This window comes from Misgurnus anguillicaudatus, chromosome 2 (assembly GCF_027580225.2).
Source record: "Misgurnus anguillicaudatus chromosome 2, ASM2758022v2, whole genome shotgun sequence".
In the NCBI taxonomy this organism is placed as follows: domain Eukaryota; kingdom Metazoa; phylum Chordata; class Actinopteri; order Cypriniformes; family Cobitidae; genus Misgurnus; species Misgurnus anguillicaudatus.
Window position 1 is genome coordinate 22128216 of NC_073338.2, and position 18851 is coordinate 22147066.

The following is an 18851-nucleotide window of genomic DNA, read 5'->3' on the forward strand; positions in this document are numbered from 1 at the left end:
CAGTACTTTGTCCGTTTTTTACTGATATTTTTAGAGTGTATATTATATGTATATGTATACATTTCAAACTATTACATTTCAGGTTTTGGTTACTTTGTCGACGACTTCTAATAATCTGCAACTGTCTTAGATTTATCATGTATTTCAGGGTTTGTGTTGAGTTTAATACATTTTGCTGTTGCAATAAAACATCAATAATTTATAATTGGTAGTTTTTCCAGAATGTTTTTGTTTTAAAATAAATAGAATACAAGCACAAAGTGTTTTGTTATTAATTATTTTTCCCTACAGTTAGGTATGAATGAATACAGTCGGAGTTTCAGCATGTGCATGTGGATGATAAGGAGGGCAGCAGTGTGCAGTCACATGATGCGGTGAAGGGCTGAGATGTGAGCGATCGGGAGACTCAGTTCAGTTCATTCTGCACTTACTCATCATCTTGTTTCATGTTCAGGCTCTTTGATTGGTGAGTAGCTCTTGTGTTTCATCTTTTAAATCCTTTTCACTCCTATACATTGAATCAAAATCAGTACTGTATGTAAATACAGATTATAGTATTTGTTAAAAAAATTATTTGCTTGCCACCTTCTTTGTAGCCTAAAATAAAAAAAGTTTGATTACGTTGAAGCTGTGAATTTTTATACAAATGTTAATTTACATTGCATGCATGATTAGTAAATCTTGAGTTGCTTTAAAAGTTTGGAGTACTGCATCTTGCTATTTATTTCTGGCTAATGTCATTTTATTATAAATTAAATATTTGATATACAGCAATTATTTTTTCAGGATAATGAACAATGTCTTGCTCTGGGAAGTTTATTTTAGCTTTAAAAATTACTTTTTCAAATGTATGTATACCCACGCTGGTATCTTTCATTATTTAAAGAAGTTATGTATTTCATGACTGTGTCAGTCTATTGCACTGTTTTTACACACGATGGCGAGGTTTGATATGATTGTCTGTCTATGATACACTGAGGCAGACAGCTTTGTTTTATTGAAAATATGACCCATTGTCATTTGTAAATGATTTTTTTTCTATGTTATATAAACTTTTTCATTTTATTTCTCCAGCTGCGATTTTTCTTGACAAGCATCCTTTATCCTTTAGTATAACTATGAAAAGTATACAAATCAGTTTGTGTCTTCAATATGCTATTCTTTCTTCAAAATTCATTTAGGTTTGAGGATGATAGTGAGGTAGATCTATGTTTTTCTTAAAAAAAAAAGATTTACTATTCAGACCGTGTCAGTCAAGAGGCAGGTGGGGGAAGCCAGCCATGAAATATCCTTTTCCCAAGTAAAGCTTATCTCTCATTGGGAATTCTAGGAGGGACCAGAGTATCTACAAATGCCATACCTGGACAGAATATCCGAATCTTCTTCAGAGCTCAAACATAATTTCTGAGCACGCATACAAGCTACTTTTTTTAAGTACATACTTCTCATATGTCTAATAAATAGCACCAAATCAAAAACTGTAACTCAAGATAGCTAGAAATACTTTACATTGCCATGCAGGACATCTCTGTTCTCAGATTTAGATTTCTTGAATCACATATGAATCTTCTTCTTATACAGTGCACTCTAAAATATGCTGGGTTATTTTCAACCCATCATTGGGTCAAAAAGGGGCAATCCTGGCGTTGAGTTAAATGAATCCAGAAAATGCTTATATTTGACCCAACAATGTGTTAAAATATCTCAAATTACAACCCAACGGCAACAGGCTGGATTTGTCCCTTTTTGAAGGAATTTTTGTGTATGTATAGAGATGTATAGATGAAGAATCATACGTGATTCGTTAAAATTGTAACTGTGTTCTTGTACATACGGAACATACAGTATGAGTCAGAGTATTGTTGGGTTTGAATTGGTAAGTCATAACAGACTGTACATCGGCTCTGTGTAACAGCTGAAGTGATGGGGTTTGAAATAGGGATGTCAATTTATGCAATTTCCCATATTCGATGATCATTTAAATTAACGATCAATCAATCGAATAATCGTTAACAGTAATAGTGCAATAAGCCTTCACTGCAGTGGCATATAGCCAATGACATAAAAGTGTGCATAAAAACGACAGCTTCCTCACGCGAATTAAAAGATTTTATTTTGTCTAAATAACATGCTAGTGGGATTGTAAAAAAAAAACAATGTAGTTGTTGTTTTGATAAAATCATCAATTTAAACTTATCTCGTAATGAAATATAATGACTAATAGACACAGCCCAGATAGCAAGCACATGTGGGCCACTTCAGGCAAAGATGCGGCACTGCTGGTCTTCTTATGGCCCGAATAAAAGGGATGTGAACCTAAAGTGGCTCACATGTAAAATAGCAAAAATGGGCCACATATATCAAATCACATGTGGGCCTTTTAAGGCAAAGATGCGGTGCCCACGGCAACATGTCATCTGAATATGAACCAAAAGTGGCCCATCTGACAAATAGTGAATATTGCCCAAATATCAAACAACAAATATGGGCCACCTTTGGCAAAAATGCTGCACAACAGACACGGCCTAATCTTGGAATAAACCAAATGTGGCCCTCACATGTTGCAGCAAATGTGGCCCAGCTCTTTACAAACGTGTCTGGGCCAGTTTTGGCAAAGATATGGCACGGTAAGAACCGGCTCATGTGGGTGTGAGTCTGAAGTGGCCCATATATGATGCTGTAAATGTGGCCCAGCTGTATAAAGATGCATCAGGGCCAGTTTTGGCAAAGATATGGCACGGTAAGCACCGGCTCATGTGGGTTTGTGTCTAAAGTGGCCCACATATGTTGCAGCAAATGTGGCCCAGTTCTTTTAAAACATATCCGGCCCGGTTTTGGCAAACATATGGCACAGTAAGCAACGGCTCATGTGTGTGTGAGTCTGAAGTGATCCATCTAACAGAGAAAAGTTCTAAGAACGTTCCCTGAAAGTTCCCAACATTCCCAAAAACTTTCTGCCAATATAAAAAGTGTCCAGTTTTCTTGAAGTTCTAAGAACGTTTCTGTGTTGTCTGAACGTTAGAGGAATGTTACATTTTACCATTTTTAAACGTTATGACAATGTCCTGTTTTAATGTTCACACAATGTTTAAAACAACAACTGTTTATTATATTAACTTGTTTGATTGTTATGTAAATGATAGAGAAACATTGCATTTTATTATTTTAGAAAACATTTCTGAATGTTCAGTAAAAATATTGCTGTAGAAAACACAATTCACTTGTTAGGTTTAGATGTTGATGCTTTGTTTAATTTTAAGTCACCATTATTGTGATTAGTGTTTGTTTTAGTTGGACCCTTGACTTCTTTACCAATTTTTCTTGGTTGCCTTACTTTGTGTGTATAAAACACATTTGTTATGGTAATGTACAGTTAATAGTGCAATTCTGTGGTGGTTGGTATATAATGGTAAAAATCATGATCTAATTAAAGGATTTAATCATCAAAAGTTTATTTTTCTGTCAATGTTGTATATGAGATCCAGCACTTTCACAGCAGTTTGTTATCAAGGAGTTTTAGAAAATTTGGCAAAAAATAACCGCTGTACACTTCGGGCGTACAAACATCAAGAATCACACTATGAATCTCAACCATGGTGACAAAGAAAATTGTAAAAAGTTCATTATTTAGCCATGTTGCAGTGCATGCTGGGAGTCCTGGATGAGATTTGTAATTTGTTAATACCCAGCATGCATTGCAGCATGAAGTTTGTCATTTAATTGTCACCATGGTTGAGATTCATACTCTGTTTGTGGCATCACTCTGGCTTGCTCGTGGCCGAGACGTTTCAAACAGGAGTGGATCACACAAGTGCCATCAATCCATGCCAGGTGTGGGCCAGTGAATGGTGTTGGGTCTGGGCTGAATCTGGGCCAAAATTTAAGTTAACTATTACTCAGGTTTGGGCCAGATCTGCATTATTTGCTTTGTGTTTGGCTGACATGTGGCGTTTCTATGGTTTGCTTGTGGTAAAGATCTGGAAAAAAAGAGGTGGACCGCCCAAGTGCCATCATTCCATGCCAAAGGTGGGCCAGATGAAGGTGTCAGATGTGAACCAGATCTGGGCCACAGCAATTTTGCTATCTGGGAGTGTATAACTCCGCCTCACATGGGCACTCTGCAACAGACGCATGAAAGTCCATGTCAAAATAACAGTTTTATTATCATCAAGTGTTATTTATCAAGTTGTTTACCTCGCTTTCCGAGTCGTTGATACACTGTTTGTAATTATATCCAAGAAGCACACGAAGGGCACTTTTCTCGTCGTCACCCCAGCTTAGACGTACTTTCAGCAAAGATGCTTATATTACGGAGATGCCAACCTTCCATTAGAAAACACGCAGCGCCTCAGCCAGTCAATAATGATGATCAGTGATATATGTTGCGGGCATTCAGGGTGTAACGACAGTCAGTTACAGTTTACATTTGACAGTTTCTTGCCATCATTTAAAATTACATTTTAATCTGTTCATTAAAAACGGCTGCTGGTCTCCTTCTCTCTATATAGCAGCGTTGCTATGCTAATCTTGCAGGCTTCCCCGAAGAGGGTCTTTGCTTTCAGTATCCTAAACGTATTTGCATTTTCTGCGTCGGACCCTGTCAGATCCACTGCGGATGTAATTTCGTTGTGTTGGCAGCCAGCCAGCCTCGTCTCGCATGACGTTAAAAAGCACATGTGTGTGCTTGGCATCGAGCATTGTTGTGATCATAGCTAGTAGTTTAACTTTTGCGCGATCGCTTAATTTTTTTTCTCCGACTGTATCTGTTTTGCGCAGGCGCCGCACACACGTGCATGATCTTGTTTTTCAACAATCGTTAAGTTTTATCGAGTAAATTCTTATCGACAATTAATCGAAGATCGATTAATTGTTAACATCCCTAGTTTGAAATGAAACAGAAATGTTGTGTCCAGTCACAATACCAGAGCTCTGCCATGCCTGTCTGTCTGAGAAAATGAGAAGAGGTTATTGTTAACAGAAGGAAGTGAAAAGTTTTCATGCGTCAGTGCTTTTGAAGAAATGAAGGTGTGCATTGAGAGCAGGATGTTGGTTTGACTGAGGATCCGAGAGATTGACTGACTGTCTCGCAGATGAAATGGATTTTGTGTCTGGCTGATCATCTCCAATTCAAAGTTTTTTGGTTTGGTTGTCAAGAGTGTCTAGTTTGTTAGATGAAAAACACAATCTGTGTTCTTACACTCTAAGAAAGGATGTGTTCATTTTTACACATAGTTTTGTTTTATCTTATTTAATGTGTTGTTTTGGGCCCTATTTTAACGATCAAAGCGCATTGCTAAAGCGCATGGCGCACGGTCTAAACGGTCAGATGCCACTTTTGCTAATGACGGGAAAAATGGTTTGGTCAAAAAGGGTTGTTCATATTTTTCTAATGAGTAATGGGTGTGTTTTGGACGTAATGTGCAATAAACCTTATCTCGCTACCCAGTCTCCTGAGGATGAGTATAAATAGCACGAAGTGTAAAACTTGTGCAATACATATGCCAAATTCCACTTTGGCGTGCATATGATACGCAAGTCCTTCCCATTCACTTAAACGGTGCATCTTATTTGTCGTTTTATTTATTGGTTTCTCAATTTTTTTCTGTTTTTTAAACCATTTTCGTTTGGGTTTAGGGTTAGATTTTAGATTTGCTTAATGAGGTTATTTAATATACAGGTTTCTCCATGTTTTTGTCCATATTTAAGCCATGGTTGCTTGGAGTTGGGGTTAGAGTTTGGGTTTGGGTTAGGATGTCATTTTTATATAACAAAAATTTGTTCTAACCCTAAACCCAAGCGAAAATGGTAAAAAAAGCAAAAAAATTGAGAAACCAATAAACAAAACGACAAAAAAAGATGCCCCGTTTAAGTAAATGGGAAGGACTTGCGTATCATATGCACGCCAAAGTGGATTTTGGCGTATGTATTGCACGAGTTTTACACTTATATCACTTATGATCATTGCGTCGGGTTGAAACTAGAAAAAGACACTTGCGTCGCGCATTGCGCCACATTGCGCCGGGTGAATAATAGAGCCCATTATGTGTCATTTTGTGACACACATTAGATGTGTTTTCTTTAACTAGACACAAAATGTGTTATTTTAACAGATATACTAAAAATGCTTTGCTTGCACATTACTGTGCTGATTTTATAAGAAGTAATTGTTTTCTCTAGCATTTAATTATGTGTGAATGTGAGACATTGCTCCACATTTGAGTAGTCCCACTGTAGCCAACCTTAGAGCTTATCGAGAATAAGTTTTATATATTTGCCTGACATTAATACAAATATTCTTTTTTTCAACTCTATGATTAAACATGCTTTCAACGCCACATACACTATACTGTACAAAAGCCTTATGTCACCATACCATCATTAGAGTTGTTGTTTTTGCAATGGTATAATGGCTACCATATATATAATTATTTTCAGTCTCTTTATTAAAATACAACCAGAAAATACAGAAAGTGTGTATGAAGTTTAAAAAACTGAATAAAATGATATAAGCTAAAGTGTGAAGTATTTAGTGTGAGCTCCTCTTACACTTGAACAATATCACGAACCAGCAGGATCTCTTGAAAATTAAGTAAAAGCCAAAAAATGTAATGACTTCAGGATTTCAGTCTCCTCAAAAAAAAGTCAAGATGTGTTTAGTGTCGAGACAGGTCATGCTAAGTAACAACTTTTTCCAGAAGAAGCCACTTTGTTGGTTTAGCCTAATAATTTTGTGTATATATTTTCTGTAAAGGGAGGGAAAATAAATATGGATCCTCATTGAAACTTATACTGTATATTAGCCAAGCTTTATGGATTTTCTCATGCTCTTGGTTATACATTATAAATCAAGCCAAAAAAAGTAGGAATCCTGATGAAACAGTTTGAGAATGAGAGAAATCTTATATTTTGAACTTTTTGTGAGCGTGAACATCTTCACAGCTGTCAGAGATCTCACACTGCGGTTCTCCTCACAGCTCCTCCTGACTGCTCTCCTCTCGCTCATGGTGTTAATCTCATTGCTTTATCGGCTTAATGTGTGGTCTGTATATGACAGAAGTAAGAAGTGTTGTTTTTAAAGATGCAAAATAGAGCTCAGCACATTTTTAGTAGCTGGATAATAGCATATGGAGGAAGATGTGAAAATATATATACAGGGTGATGTATATGTGGTTGCTTACCTGCGCATGCATTAAGGTGTGTGTGGCCGTGTTTAAGAAACGGTGTGAATATGTGGAGCAGGTATCTGAAAATAACTTTCAATCTTTCATGGTAACACACTTTTATGTTCATTGTGTCTGTTACCATGGTGAAAAGTCAGATAATAGAAATATAACAAATGTGCCTGCTGTAAACCTCATGAAATAAATTATTATTTCATCCGATTCTTTAATCTAGAATCTGTCAGCCTATATTTAGAGTATAAATGATGTTTTTAGTCTGTATGATGTAGTAATATTGATTGTTCTTCCACATATTTCCTGTAAACATTGTATACTGTTAAAGGTGCATTGTGTAACTTTTAGAAGGATGTCTTGATAAAAAAGCAACATAATATACATAACTATGTTATCTGTTGTGTATAAAGACCTTACAAAATAAACTGTATGGTTTTTATTACCTTAGAATGAGCCGTTTTTATCTACATACATCCCAGGTCCCCTTACATGGAAGTTGCCATTTCATGCCAGCATGTTTCTACAGTAGCCCTAAATTGACAAACTTCTCTATAGAGCTCATTTTGTCACTATGTTGTCTCAGATGAAAATATATTTGTCCTGTGGCAGCTACCGTAGCTTCTCTATGTGTTCGAAAGGGAGGGGTGAGATGTGGATATAGATGTTGGTTGCAATTCACAGTCTCACCACTAGATTTCGCTAAAATCTCCACACTGGGCCTTTAAACTGTTTAAACAACATAACAAAAAACAGCACTAGGCCTTAGTTTAATTAGGAAAAAACTAGTTTTAACAAACATGCCTTACTAAAACATTACTTGTGTGCATTTTGAAGCAAAACAAAGGGCACTGATGTATTTTAAGATATTAAGTTGTTTTCAGTTTGGACAGCTCTTATATTTATTTTAGGGACTAGTCTAATTCCTGTCTGGGAAATCATCCCATAAACTTTTTAAGATAAGTAAAACACACTGAACTGTTTATTCTTTTCTCTTGTTTACTGTTATGTGATGCAGAATGTTCAGTGAATAAGAATTTTTTTGTCTGTTCTTCACATTGAAAGACTTTCCACTTTGGACGAACTTTTCCTTTAATATTTCTTCTTCTTATATGTGTGATTTAGGACATCCTGTAGGAAGGATGACTGGAAAAACTCAAACCAGCAACATTACAAACAAGACGGATCCTCGCTCTCTCAATTCCAGGGTGTTTATTGGTAACCTCAACACCACTGTGGTGAAGAAGACCGACATTGAGCTCATTTTCGCCAAGTATGGAAAGATCGCTGGCTGCTCTGTGCATAAGGGCTTTGCTTTCGTTCAGTATGCCAGCGAGAGGAACGCTCGCTCGGCGGTGGCCGGAGAGAATGCCAGGGTACTTGCTGGACAAACCTTGGGTATGTGACCATTTTGTCTGTTTTTACTTATAAATGACACTAAAACAGATGAGTCTGTGCGTTTAATGACACGGAGGTGGGTGAGGGTGAAAAGATCAGGAGAAATAAAGGAGAAAAAAGAAAAAAATAGTTTTTTCTGGCAAAAAACAGCTAATCTTAGGTCATAGCAGTTCCCATGGTAACCTACTAAATACCCCCCATCATTTATTAAAAATAAAAAGCTGGTCGGCAGTGTTGTGAATGTGGCTTGAACTGAACACCAGTGATACAATTTTGCTGTACTTAGTTTTGTATAAGGTTACTATTATTTGCTGTGTTTTATATACTTGTGAAAATATTGCAGGCTACAAATTTGACAACATTTGTAGACTTTAACATCTTGGGGAAACAAATGCAAATAACTTACACAGTAAAGCATCAACATATTTATGTTTTAGCAGATAGTTGCTTAGATTAGGCTACAACAAAGACTGAGATGAGAACGCCTATATGTTTTTTTAATGCATGAATGTTTTTAATTTATTCTGGAGCAGCAATGTAGCTCTGTTTTGTCCAAACTGTTTTGTTTCACAGGTCAGTCTTCAGTAGGAGGTTTCACAGCTTAATAAACTAGAGTAAAGCCATTATCTGATCCTATTGAGCCTCTTGACTTGTTTTGTGGTTATGATTATTAGTGATATTTTACTTTGCAAACTTTGAATTTGATGGGGTTTCATCAGCTGAGGTGAAGACATAAAACTACAGACCTGCACTGACCAACTGTATTTGAGGAGATGATGAGCAAAATTATATATACTTATATAGTGTAGTGTATAACACGCATAGTTATGATTTTCTTTTTCAATAATGTAGTATGCATTCTTTTAAATTGTAAAATATTTAATTTTCCTACAAACAAAATAAGCATAACACGATAAATTTCGCTCTTAAACATGGTTTATAGTTCAAAGAATCCTGTGCACTTTTAGGTAATGTTGTGTTTTATTGCCCCCTTCTGGTAGCAAGAGGAAGTAAAGGTCACCAAAATACAGCGTACAATGAAAACAAATCTACATGCACTGTCGTTCAAACACTGTATGTTTTTCATTATCTTAAAATCTTTTAAATTACATGTTATCAACCTGAAATGTACTTGTGTCAACATATTTATTTCATTTGTTCATTTCATTGTTTAGTTAATTTAATAGAAAACCAAAATTGAATCTTTTAAATGGACCAATAAATGAAAAAAAAACAGCTAATAAGAAAACATTAATGGCATCTCAGGAAGAGAGCACAAGAAGCTGCTTTGATACTTAGTCACAACATAATCCATAACACATTCTCATAGTTAGACTACATTATATGTCATTGCATTTTGATGAGTTTACTATGTTAAATGTAGAAAGTTAAATAAAGAATGAGGTATAGTTATTAATCTTTTGAGCAGTAGTAGTGCATGTTTGACTGGATAAGACACAATGTGCATTATGCTGTAATTTTTAAGAGCATTTTAAACTGACTGACATAATACTGAACGTCAAAAAAAAACCAGAACGTTATTTCAACCACTAGATGGCGATAAAAATACGTCAGCCATCCATAATATTAATAATAGGCCTAATAATAATAATAATAATGCACTTATACTTAATGTTTATATTTATGTTTAAATGTATTATAAATAGTACTTAAAATTTGTCAAAATCATATTTCTTTTAGTGTGTCTAACTTACAAAGCTCTTATAAGAATATCAGTGTCAACAGCACAAAAGTGAATATGTATGTGTATCCATGTCACTATAATTAGCTTTCCTGTTTTTCAGCAGGCTGAAATCTCTCTGACAATGGTAAAGATATCTTAATGTCTTCAGTTTCAAAGTGTGTCTTTAATTCAAATGGAAAAGCTTTAAAGGGGACGTTTCACAAAAATTTTTAAGATTTCAAATAAATCTATGGTGTCCCAGAATGCATATGTAAAGTTTAAGCTAAAAAAAACATATAGATAATTTATTATAGCATGTTAAAATTGCCACTTTGTAGGCGTGAGCAAAAATGTGCCGTTTTTGGGTGTGTCCTTTTAAATGCAAATGAGCTGATCTCTGCATTAAATGGCAGTGCTGTGGTTGGATAGTGCATATTAAGGGGCGGTATTATCCCCTTCTGACATCACAAGGGGAGCCAAATTTCAATTACCTATTTTTCACATGCATGCAGAGAATGGTTTACCAAAACTACGTTACTGGGTGGTTCTTTTTTATTTTCTAAGTTGATAGAAGCACTGGTGACCCAATTATTGCACTTAAACATGGAAAAAGTCAGATTTTCATAATATGTCCCCTTTAATGCCACTAACTATAATCAATTAAGATTTTTTTCAAATGAATGACATCAACTGTGGGGGGCTCAGCTATGCATTTCAAATGAAATAAATGTTATTTATATATATGATAGATAAGTATAAAAAGTGATTTCTAGAGTGATGCTTATTTTTACCCATGCAAAATAGTTACATTTTAACCTGTTTTTTTTTTTGGGGGGGGGGGTCTGAATGCCATTGAATAAATATTTAAAAATATTTTAAATCAATTGTTACATCCCCATACTGTGTAAGTGGTAGAGTCTGGAATGGTCCATGTCTAAGTTCTTCACTCAGTTCAGTCAGTCTCACTGTGACACTGCGTTGATGTGGGTTCAAGGGAAAGCAATCACTTGTTTCTCAAAATATAGTGTGCACAACCTGATGGACATGTACAGAAGAACAGTGCATAAAGGCAGACGTCACAGTCAGAGATGTGAGTACTTTACTGAGAAATTATAATACATATATGTAAGAAAATATTTTTAATACCATGTTAAAATATGCAAAAATATTATTTTTTATTTTATTTTATTTTTTTTACATTATTTAAGTCATTGTAAAATGAACCATGTGTTATGATTCAATTCTACATTCAGTAATATTAGAATTCAGTTGTAACTTAAAAGGGTTATTTCGACATGATAAATTAAATTCTCTAGGTTTAGTCACATATATTTTTCTGTTTTTAAAAGAATAAAACCAGTTAACTTAGATTTTACTGTACAACATGAAGCATGTTTTAGTTTACCAGACAATATATTTCTACCATGCTGAAATGTTTTGTTTACTCCTTCTGAAAGCTTTTAAATGACTTAACAAAATGTAGTTACTCCTGTTGATGTGACAACATGTTTATAATTCAATAAGATAACTAAATATCTGTTCTCTCAATTGAATGATACTATTTTACCACATATTTGTCTGGTTTAACTTGCTTATACCTGTAGAGAATAACCTTCACCCTTGAAAGATTTGATGTCAGCATGTGTATTTCTTCATTATGATTACTGTGGTTTTAAAGGTGAAATAAAAGGAGATAATGAGCTGCGCTACGAATGGATATGATACTTGTCCTCAAGAGTACAAACAGTTCCAGACAATTGCGCACATCAGTCACCGAATTACATCATAACAAAGGAATAAATAAAACAAGACAAAAATTGGTGAAGTAGGTCATCTATGAAAGCCATTATATAGAAGATACAGCACAATGATAAGCTATGGAAGTATAATTTAATTTGTTTATTTGTGAACACAATTCCTTAAAGTTCAAACTTTTTCAGTCAGGTGTTTCTCCTACTGTGCTTACAGAGATTTATCAGAGAGGATATTTCACGTGGGTTTAGCTTTTAAGCACAAGTTTTATCCCAGGGATGGTGACTTGTCAAAGCCAGTTATGTCTTGTCAAATGAATCACTGTAAATACTCAACTCTGCCTCTTCCAGCTCCTTTAGCTGACAGGCAGAGGACATTACTAAGAGAAATGCCAATCTTCACTCTGGTCGTATATAACCTGACAGACCACTGACAGAGAGGAAAGCATACTGGTTAACCATTGGAGGACCATTGGTTCACAGTGATTAATATATTGATATGGCTCTATGCATACTGGTAAGATGGTCGGCATATTAAGTGAATATATGGTGTGTCAATGCATCCATTGTTAATTGGAACAACAGGATAATGCATCCTGTTTGGATTCATTTCATCTTCCAAAAAAATTAAATAATAATAATTTTAAACATCCCAAGGAAAATGGTCAAAAGATTGTCCCATGCTGTCACTGGGGCAGTATCCTTTAAAAAGGCCCTCTTAATATACATATTTTGTACCAAAATGTAACTCTGATGGACTAATATGAACTCTTTAGACGCAAAGATGTACTTTTTTACAGTGTACTGTAAAAATTTTAAATGGACAAATCACTTTTCTCCCCATCCCATCAGAGATGAACAATACACTCCAAGAAAGGACGTGTTATTTTTTTTGTGCTATGCTTTTAACATATAATGTGTCATTTAGATTTTGTGTTAAAATAAAACACAAATTGTGTTGTTCCACAAGCTTAGTTCATTTTATTTTTTTTTCCTAAAAAAAGTTGACATCTATTAAAGAGCACCTATTGTCCAATTCACCTTTTTTTGTGTAAGTGTGTATTTATGGAAGTAAATATGTTAATGCAAATAAACCCTTTGCCTGAACTTCACCGACTTCCCGTTTTGGTGTCACATGACCAATGGAGCATGTGATTGGCTGGATGTTGAAAGATTTGATACAGGGATCGATTGCTTCTCCTTGCTTCCCCGGATGTTGACTCTGAATTTTTTTAGACATTGAATTTTTTTTACACAATTTTTTTTTTAAATTTGAAAAAATGTCATAGGCAAAAAACAGTGCTAGAAATTCGATGGCTTTTAAAATTCAAAGTCTGATTTAGATGCAAAATAAAATTCAGTGTTAAAAATTTGATGTAAAAAAATTCAGTGCTAAGAATTAGAATTCAAAATCCAATGGCACTGTTTTACTTCTATATGTATTAGTACATGTTAACAATATACAAAAGGTACAAACCCCAAAGTAAACGATGACGTGAGTTATATCGTCTCCAATGTAAATCTCTTTTCTTGGACTACAACAAACAGACAGATTGTAGGCAACAGTTTACTTCTGGGATTGGTGATGTAGACAAGACCGACATTATCATAATTCCTCCCGCTTCTGACTCATAGCCTGTAAGTTAACTCTTGTTAGCACTGAATTGGAGCGAATCTTTCAAACATGGTAAGGAGCGTCACATTTCCGCTGACGTCAGAGGTATTCAGTCCAATCACAACATACAGATTAGCTGGCCAATCAGGGACACAGCACTTTTCAAATCCATTCGTTTCAAGAAAGGAGCTACAAAAATATATGGTATGTGGAAAATAATGTGTTTTTTTAACCATAAACCACAAGAACACATTGTATTATACCAAATACACAAAATTACGTTTTTTAGCAATGAAATAGGTGCTCTTTAAAAAAATGCAGACGGTTTATACTTAAAATTACATTCGAACATAAAAAAACAAAACAAAACAAAAAACTTATAAACTAAAAGACTTCAAATTGGCCATTTATCTTGTATTGGCTTTTCTTAAATACAATATTTTACACTTAAGATATGTAAGGAGGACAGCAAAGTAAGTGACTGCAGTTTACTTTTGTGTTATAATCCTTTGATGAAAATTGTCTTTGAACCTTAGCTCTAAGTCATTGTAACCTTTTAGATTATTTGTGTTATCAGTAATGTTTCTATAGAAAACATACTTTCTCATTGCACAAAACTGTAATAATTGACACAAACCTGATCTTCCTCTTCAGCTGGTATACAGAGAGCACGTTTGTTTGCCAATATATCTGGTGCCAGTCTAATTAAACTCATACTGACCCTCTCATTTCCTGAATGTCTTCAATCTTATAAATACATTCCAAGTGTGAATGGATCCACCTGAAATGTCTGTATGTCTCCATAATGAATTTGGCTCAGTCAAGCGGAGCCTAATCTAAACTTTGAAAGTGCACTATACTTTTCCTTGCAGATTTAGTGTTTTGTTTTGTGCTTCATCACAGTGAAGGCTGAAATTGCTTGTAAATGTCTTAAAGGCCTGAATTGTGATGTAGTCAGGCCGTCCTTCAGGATAACGTTCGGGGTAACCTTGAAACATACTCGTGAATGATTCTGCATCTGCGTGCGTTGAGAAAGAGATGCTGTGATAGCAGATGAGAGTCATCATTCATTCATTCTGTGACATTGTGGTTATGCACTTACGAGCACTTCTCTGAGTCTATTGTGATCACCAGACAGTGCTTGACATTTATTTGAAAGAGACTATGATTTGAAAGGGAAATGTTCTACAATCATTTTTGATCTTTCTACAGACATTAACATGGCCGGAGAGCCTCGTCCTTATAGGCCAAAAGTGGGATCAAAACGTCCCTTTTCCTTATACAGGTGAGCGAATTCAGCCCCACCCCATTTTTTAGCCATCAAATTAAAACATCTTTTCATTGTAAACAATGGAAGTGGATTTGCATAACATCATGTACACATGTTTTTACAGTGGCTATGAATTTGATTATGATTTCTACAGGGATGATTTTTATAACAGGTATGTACACGACATTCACTTGCAAAAATAACAAATACACAGATCAGAGCAATACATTAGCTTTTCTGGGATCATGCTGGTGTGATATTCACAACAGGAGCTTTTTAATAGCTTTTTGTTCATAAAAATTTTGTTAATATCCACTAAGACACTTATTACAGTATGACCTTTTCTGTGTTGAAAATGAAAAACTAAAAGTAGAGGAAGAGATAACCATAATTAATGTCATTTTATTGGTTTAACTTCGATCTTTTGCTCGGGCTAATGATGAACACTCATCTCCAGTGAGACATTTACTGAATGTCAGAAAGCTGCCGGGTCATTACTCGAGCAACAGAGACACACCGGCCATCTTTCCTCTGACATTTTAATGTGTTTGCTTTCATTGCTCATTTGACAGAGCCGGGTTTTATCTCTATGGAAAATAGAACTGCTAACAAAAATCCCTTTAGTGCAATTATTTAGAAAATCCAGAAACCTGTAATAATTTATTTATTGACTGATTTTTTTTTGCACACAGCAATTGTGTTTAGAAATTATTTGCACTGTTGCATAATAAAATCTTACACCTAATGCAGTACATTGTATACATACAGTAACGCATATTTCCATGTTAGTACAAAACGTAATGCAAGAGATATTGATTATATACTGTATATACAGAAAATACATAACACACTTAAAATATATTATGCATATCTATTTTTCTCTTTAGGATTTTTGACATTCATGGGCGATTTGCACCTTCCCCTCGAGCTATTTTACCTATCAAGCATTCACGTGTGGTCGCTCTCTCAACAACACGTAGGACGAAAAACTCTTTCCAGCCAAAGATGTCCAGCTGCACTTCTTATCTTACATCACTATCATCAGGTTGCTTTTGCTCTATGCCTTTATCCTTTTAAACAGTTTTCAACTATATAACGTTGTTCTGTCTTTATGTTTCTGAATGGTTTCGTTCTGTGCAATGCATATACCTTAATACCCTGGTTTTGAAAAAATCCATGCAATGTCCATGCATAATATAATTCACATAAGGTGTGTCATGCATTGTTTGCAAGTTTAAAGGATTAGTCCATTTTCTTTAAAAAAAAATCCAGATAATTTTCACCACCATGTCATGCAAAATGTTCAGTCGAACATGTCTTTCTTTGTTCAGTCGATAGGAAGTTGTGTTTTTTGAGGAAAACATTCCAGGATTTTTCTCATTTTAATGGACTGGGACGTCACAGGACCGGAGGAAGACGAGAAGTTGTGGTTTAAAAGTGCATATTTTTTATTTTTCTTGACAAAAATGACAATCGTTTTGCTAGATAAGACCCTTATGCGTCGTTTGGGGTCATTTAGAGTCCTTTGAAACTACAATTTTAAACTGCATTAAAACTGTTAAGTGTTGGGGTCCATTAAAGTCCATTAAATTAAGAAAAATCCTGGTATGTTTTCCTCAAAAACCATAATTTCTTCTCGCCTGAACAAAGAAAGACATCAACATTTTGGATGACATGGTGGTGAGTAAATTGTCTGGATTTTTGTAAGAAAATGGACTAATCCTTGAATTAGTTCCAGCAAGACTTCACCAACATGCTTTTTGTATTTAATGTGCATAAACAACCAAAGCTTTCAAAACTGCCACTGAACTTCATTAAAGCAATAAGCCCCAAGAAGCAGTGGGTTACCAGTGCATTTTATAACAGCTAAGGGGCGTTGTTAGGCACGATGCTTTCCAGGGCTTATTCCTTTTATGGAATTGTTGCTTCATATGCATAACGTTAGCAGGATTTCATAAAATAAAACACAAATAAGTTGTAATTTTTCTTTTATGTTTATTTAAGAAGATCATTTTCTAGAAGCCTTTAAACTAAAACTGGGTGGCAACTTAAAAAAAATTACCCTGATGGGGAAAGAGTTAAAGTTAAGCATGCTTTCAATTTGATCATCACATCAACAGTTGCACGATATAAATGTTAATGTATAAATTAGATGAATGTTGATTTATGAAAATAAACACCACAGTCTTTAATAATATTTTCATTGTGTCTTTGCGGCATCTGTGTTGGTTGGGAACCACGCTCTGTTTCAGTCACACTTGATTCTGAGGAACTTCTTTGTTTGGCAGAAGAGTAATATGTGTACTAATATAATTACAACTTATTTGTGTTTTATTTTATGAAATCCTGTTATGCATATGAAGTAACCGTTTTATAAATGCAATAAGCCACGCAAAGCAGTGGGGTTACAGTGCATTTTATAACAGCTAAGGGGGTTTTAGGCACTCCACTTCGCGTTGTGCCTAACAACACCCCTTAGCTGTTATAAAATGCACTGGTAACCCACTGCTTCTTTGGGCTTATTGCTTTATTTTATGACAACAAATTTTGAAAAAAGATGAGTGATTGTGTGACAGACCAGTGTGCAATATAATTATCAAAGATGCATCAAAATCACATGTAAGGGAATATGTATGAATGGCCATGACACTTTTGTCTACTAAGAATACTATGTCATTGTCTACTAATACTATACAGTGCACTTCACTATAATAAATATCCATCCTCGTTGTTTTTGTGTATTTGTAATCTAAGTAAAATCTGATCAGCTCCTGACAATCAAACAAGAACTGTCTCAGATCAAGCTGAAGATTGACTCCTTACTGGGAAGGTTAGAGAAGATTGAACGCAAGCAGTTTGCAGAGGCAGGTAAGAGGTACATTGCTGTCAGTGTAGAGGCCACGTTGGCGAGAGTTAGATTAAAAACACTTGTCTTCATCACTTTCAGTGTCAGTGCAGGTAATCGAAAAAAGCAGCATTCAGTCTTCACTCAGAAAAAACAAACAAAAACATTAGGTTTGTAGAGGGCACATCGGGAAACTCATAACTTTTTGAAAGTTTAATCGTTTCAATATTCAGTGTTGCTATCGGCCACCCTTTAATCTCTGTCTCTCATCTCATTCACCTTTATCTGGACCCACATCTCTGTCTGGAAATTCATTGTTGTGAAGAGGGCCACAGGAGGCATGAAAAGGCCCATCAATCCCTCTATAGTGAGACAGCAGAGGATTCTGGAGAAGATATGGATCGGGAGCATCAGGAAGGAAGGTCTTGGAAAGTGATTGATGAAGGTGATGATGGCTATGCTGACAGTGTTACCAATGAACTGGTGAGCAGTCATTATACTCATCTGAACGTGATAAATATGTATATTGTTATATAAGATCCACTTATTACAATGCATTGTATGTGTTTTATAAACCCTAGATTGAAAACCACATATCAGATGTAGACAACTGAACAGGTTTGTACTCACATTCATGTCTCATGTTTCATATAAAATCCTTATCTCTCTCTATTTTATTTTATTATAAAGACTGTGTCTGTCCTTCAAGTATTTTGTGTACTAAAGATCCACTGCTTTCCATATGAATGTGCTGTTTATTGTTTTTACGTGCAATGCTTAAATGTTTAACAAAGCTATTTGTGAATTATTATCTCAGATCATCATTTGATCTTCTGTTTCACACAAACAAGTTATATTTTGCTTAATATCAACAATTCAAGTTTTTAGCCAAATAAACACTTTTTGAAATATATCTGTATAAATATATTTATAAAAATATTGACTTTTTTAAAAGGTTTGGTGTTTTCTTTGTCTTACTTCTTTAGGACTGAGACCAGCATCTATCAAGTTTTATTTTTGAAGATGTCTATTTGGAAACTGTCAGCTTTTCTGTGTTAAACATTTTAGTTTGAATGTTTTTTTTGTTTATGAATAAAGAAAATTGACCAAACAATT

The 18851-nt window shown here is 35.0% G+C and overlaps 1 protein-coding gene across 4 annotated transcripts; it reads left to right on the top strand.

Annotated features, from left to right (window-relative positions):
• Positions 1-71: 71 nt before the first annotated feature.
• ralyl (RALY RNA binding protein like) lies at positions 72-18849 on the top strand. Of its 4 annotated transcripts, XM_073874676.1 has the most exons (9): positions 215-466; positions 8298-8570; positions 14833-14905; positions 15015-15062; positions 15778-15935; positions 17645-17758; positions 18061-18218; positions 18317-18353; positions 18722-18849. In XM_073874676.1, the coding sequence occupies exons 2-8, from the start codon at positions 8315-8317 to the stop codon at positions 18347-18349; spliced, it is 840 nt and encodes a 279-aa protein (XP_073730777.1). In that variant the 5' UTR covers positions 215-466; positions 8298-8314; the 3' UTR covers positions 18350-18353; positions 18722-18849. The 4 variants fall into 4 exon arrangements, with proteins under 4 accessions (XP_073730784.1, XP_073730785.1, XP_073730777.1 ...); XM_073874683.1 differs by lacking the exon at positions 17645-17758 and having other exon boundaries at positions 72-466; XM_073874684.1 differs by lacking the exons at positions 18317-18353; positions 18722-18849 and adding an exon at positions 17838-17905 and having other exon boundaries at positions 72-466; positions 18061-18187.
• Positions 18850-18851: the final 2 nt, after the last annotated feature.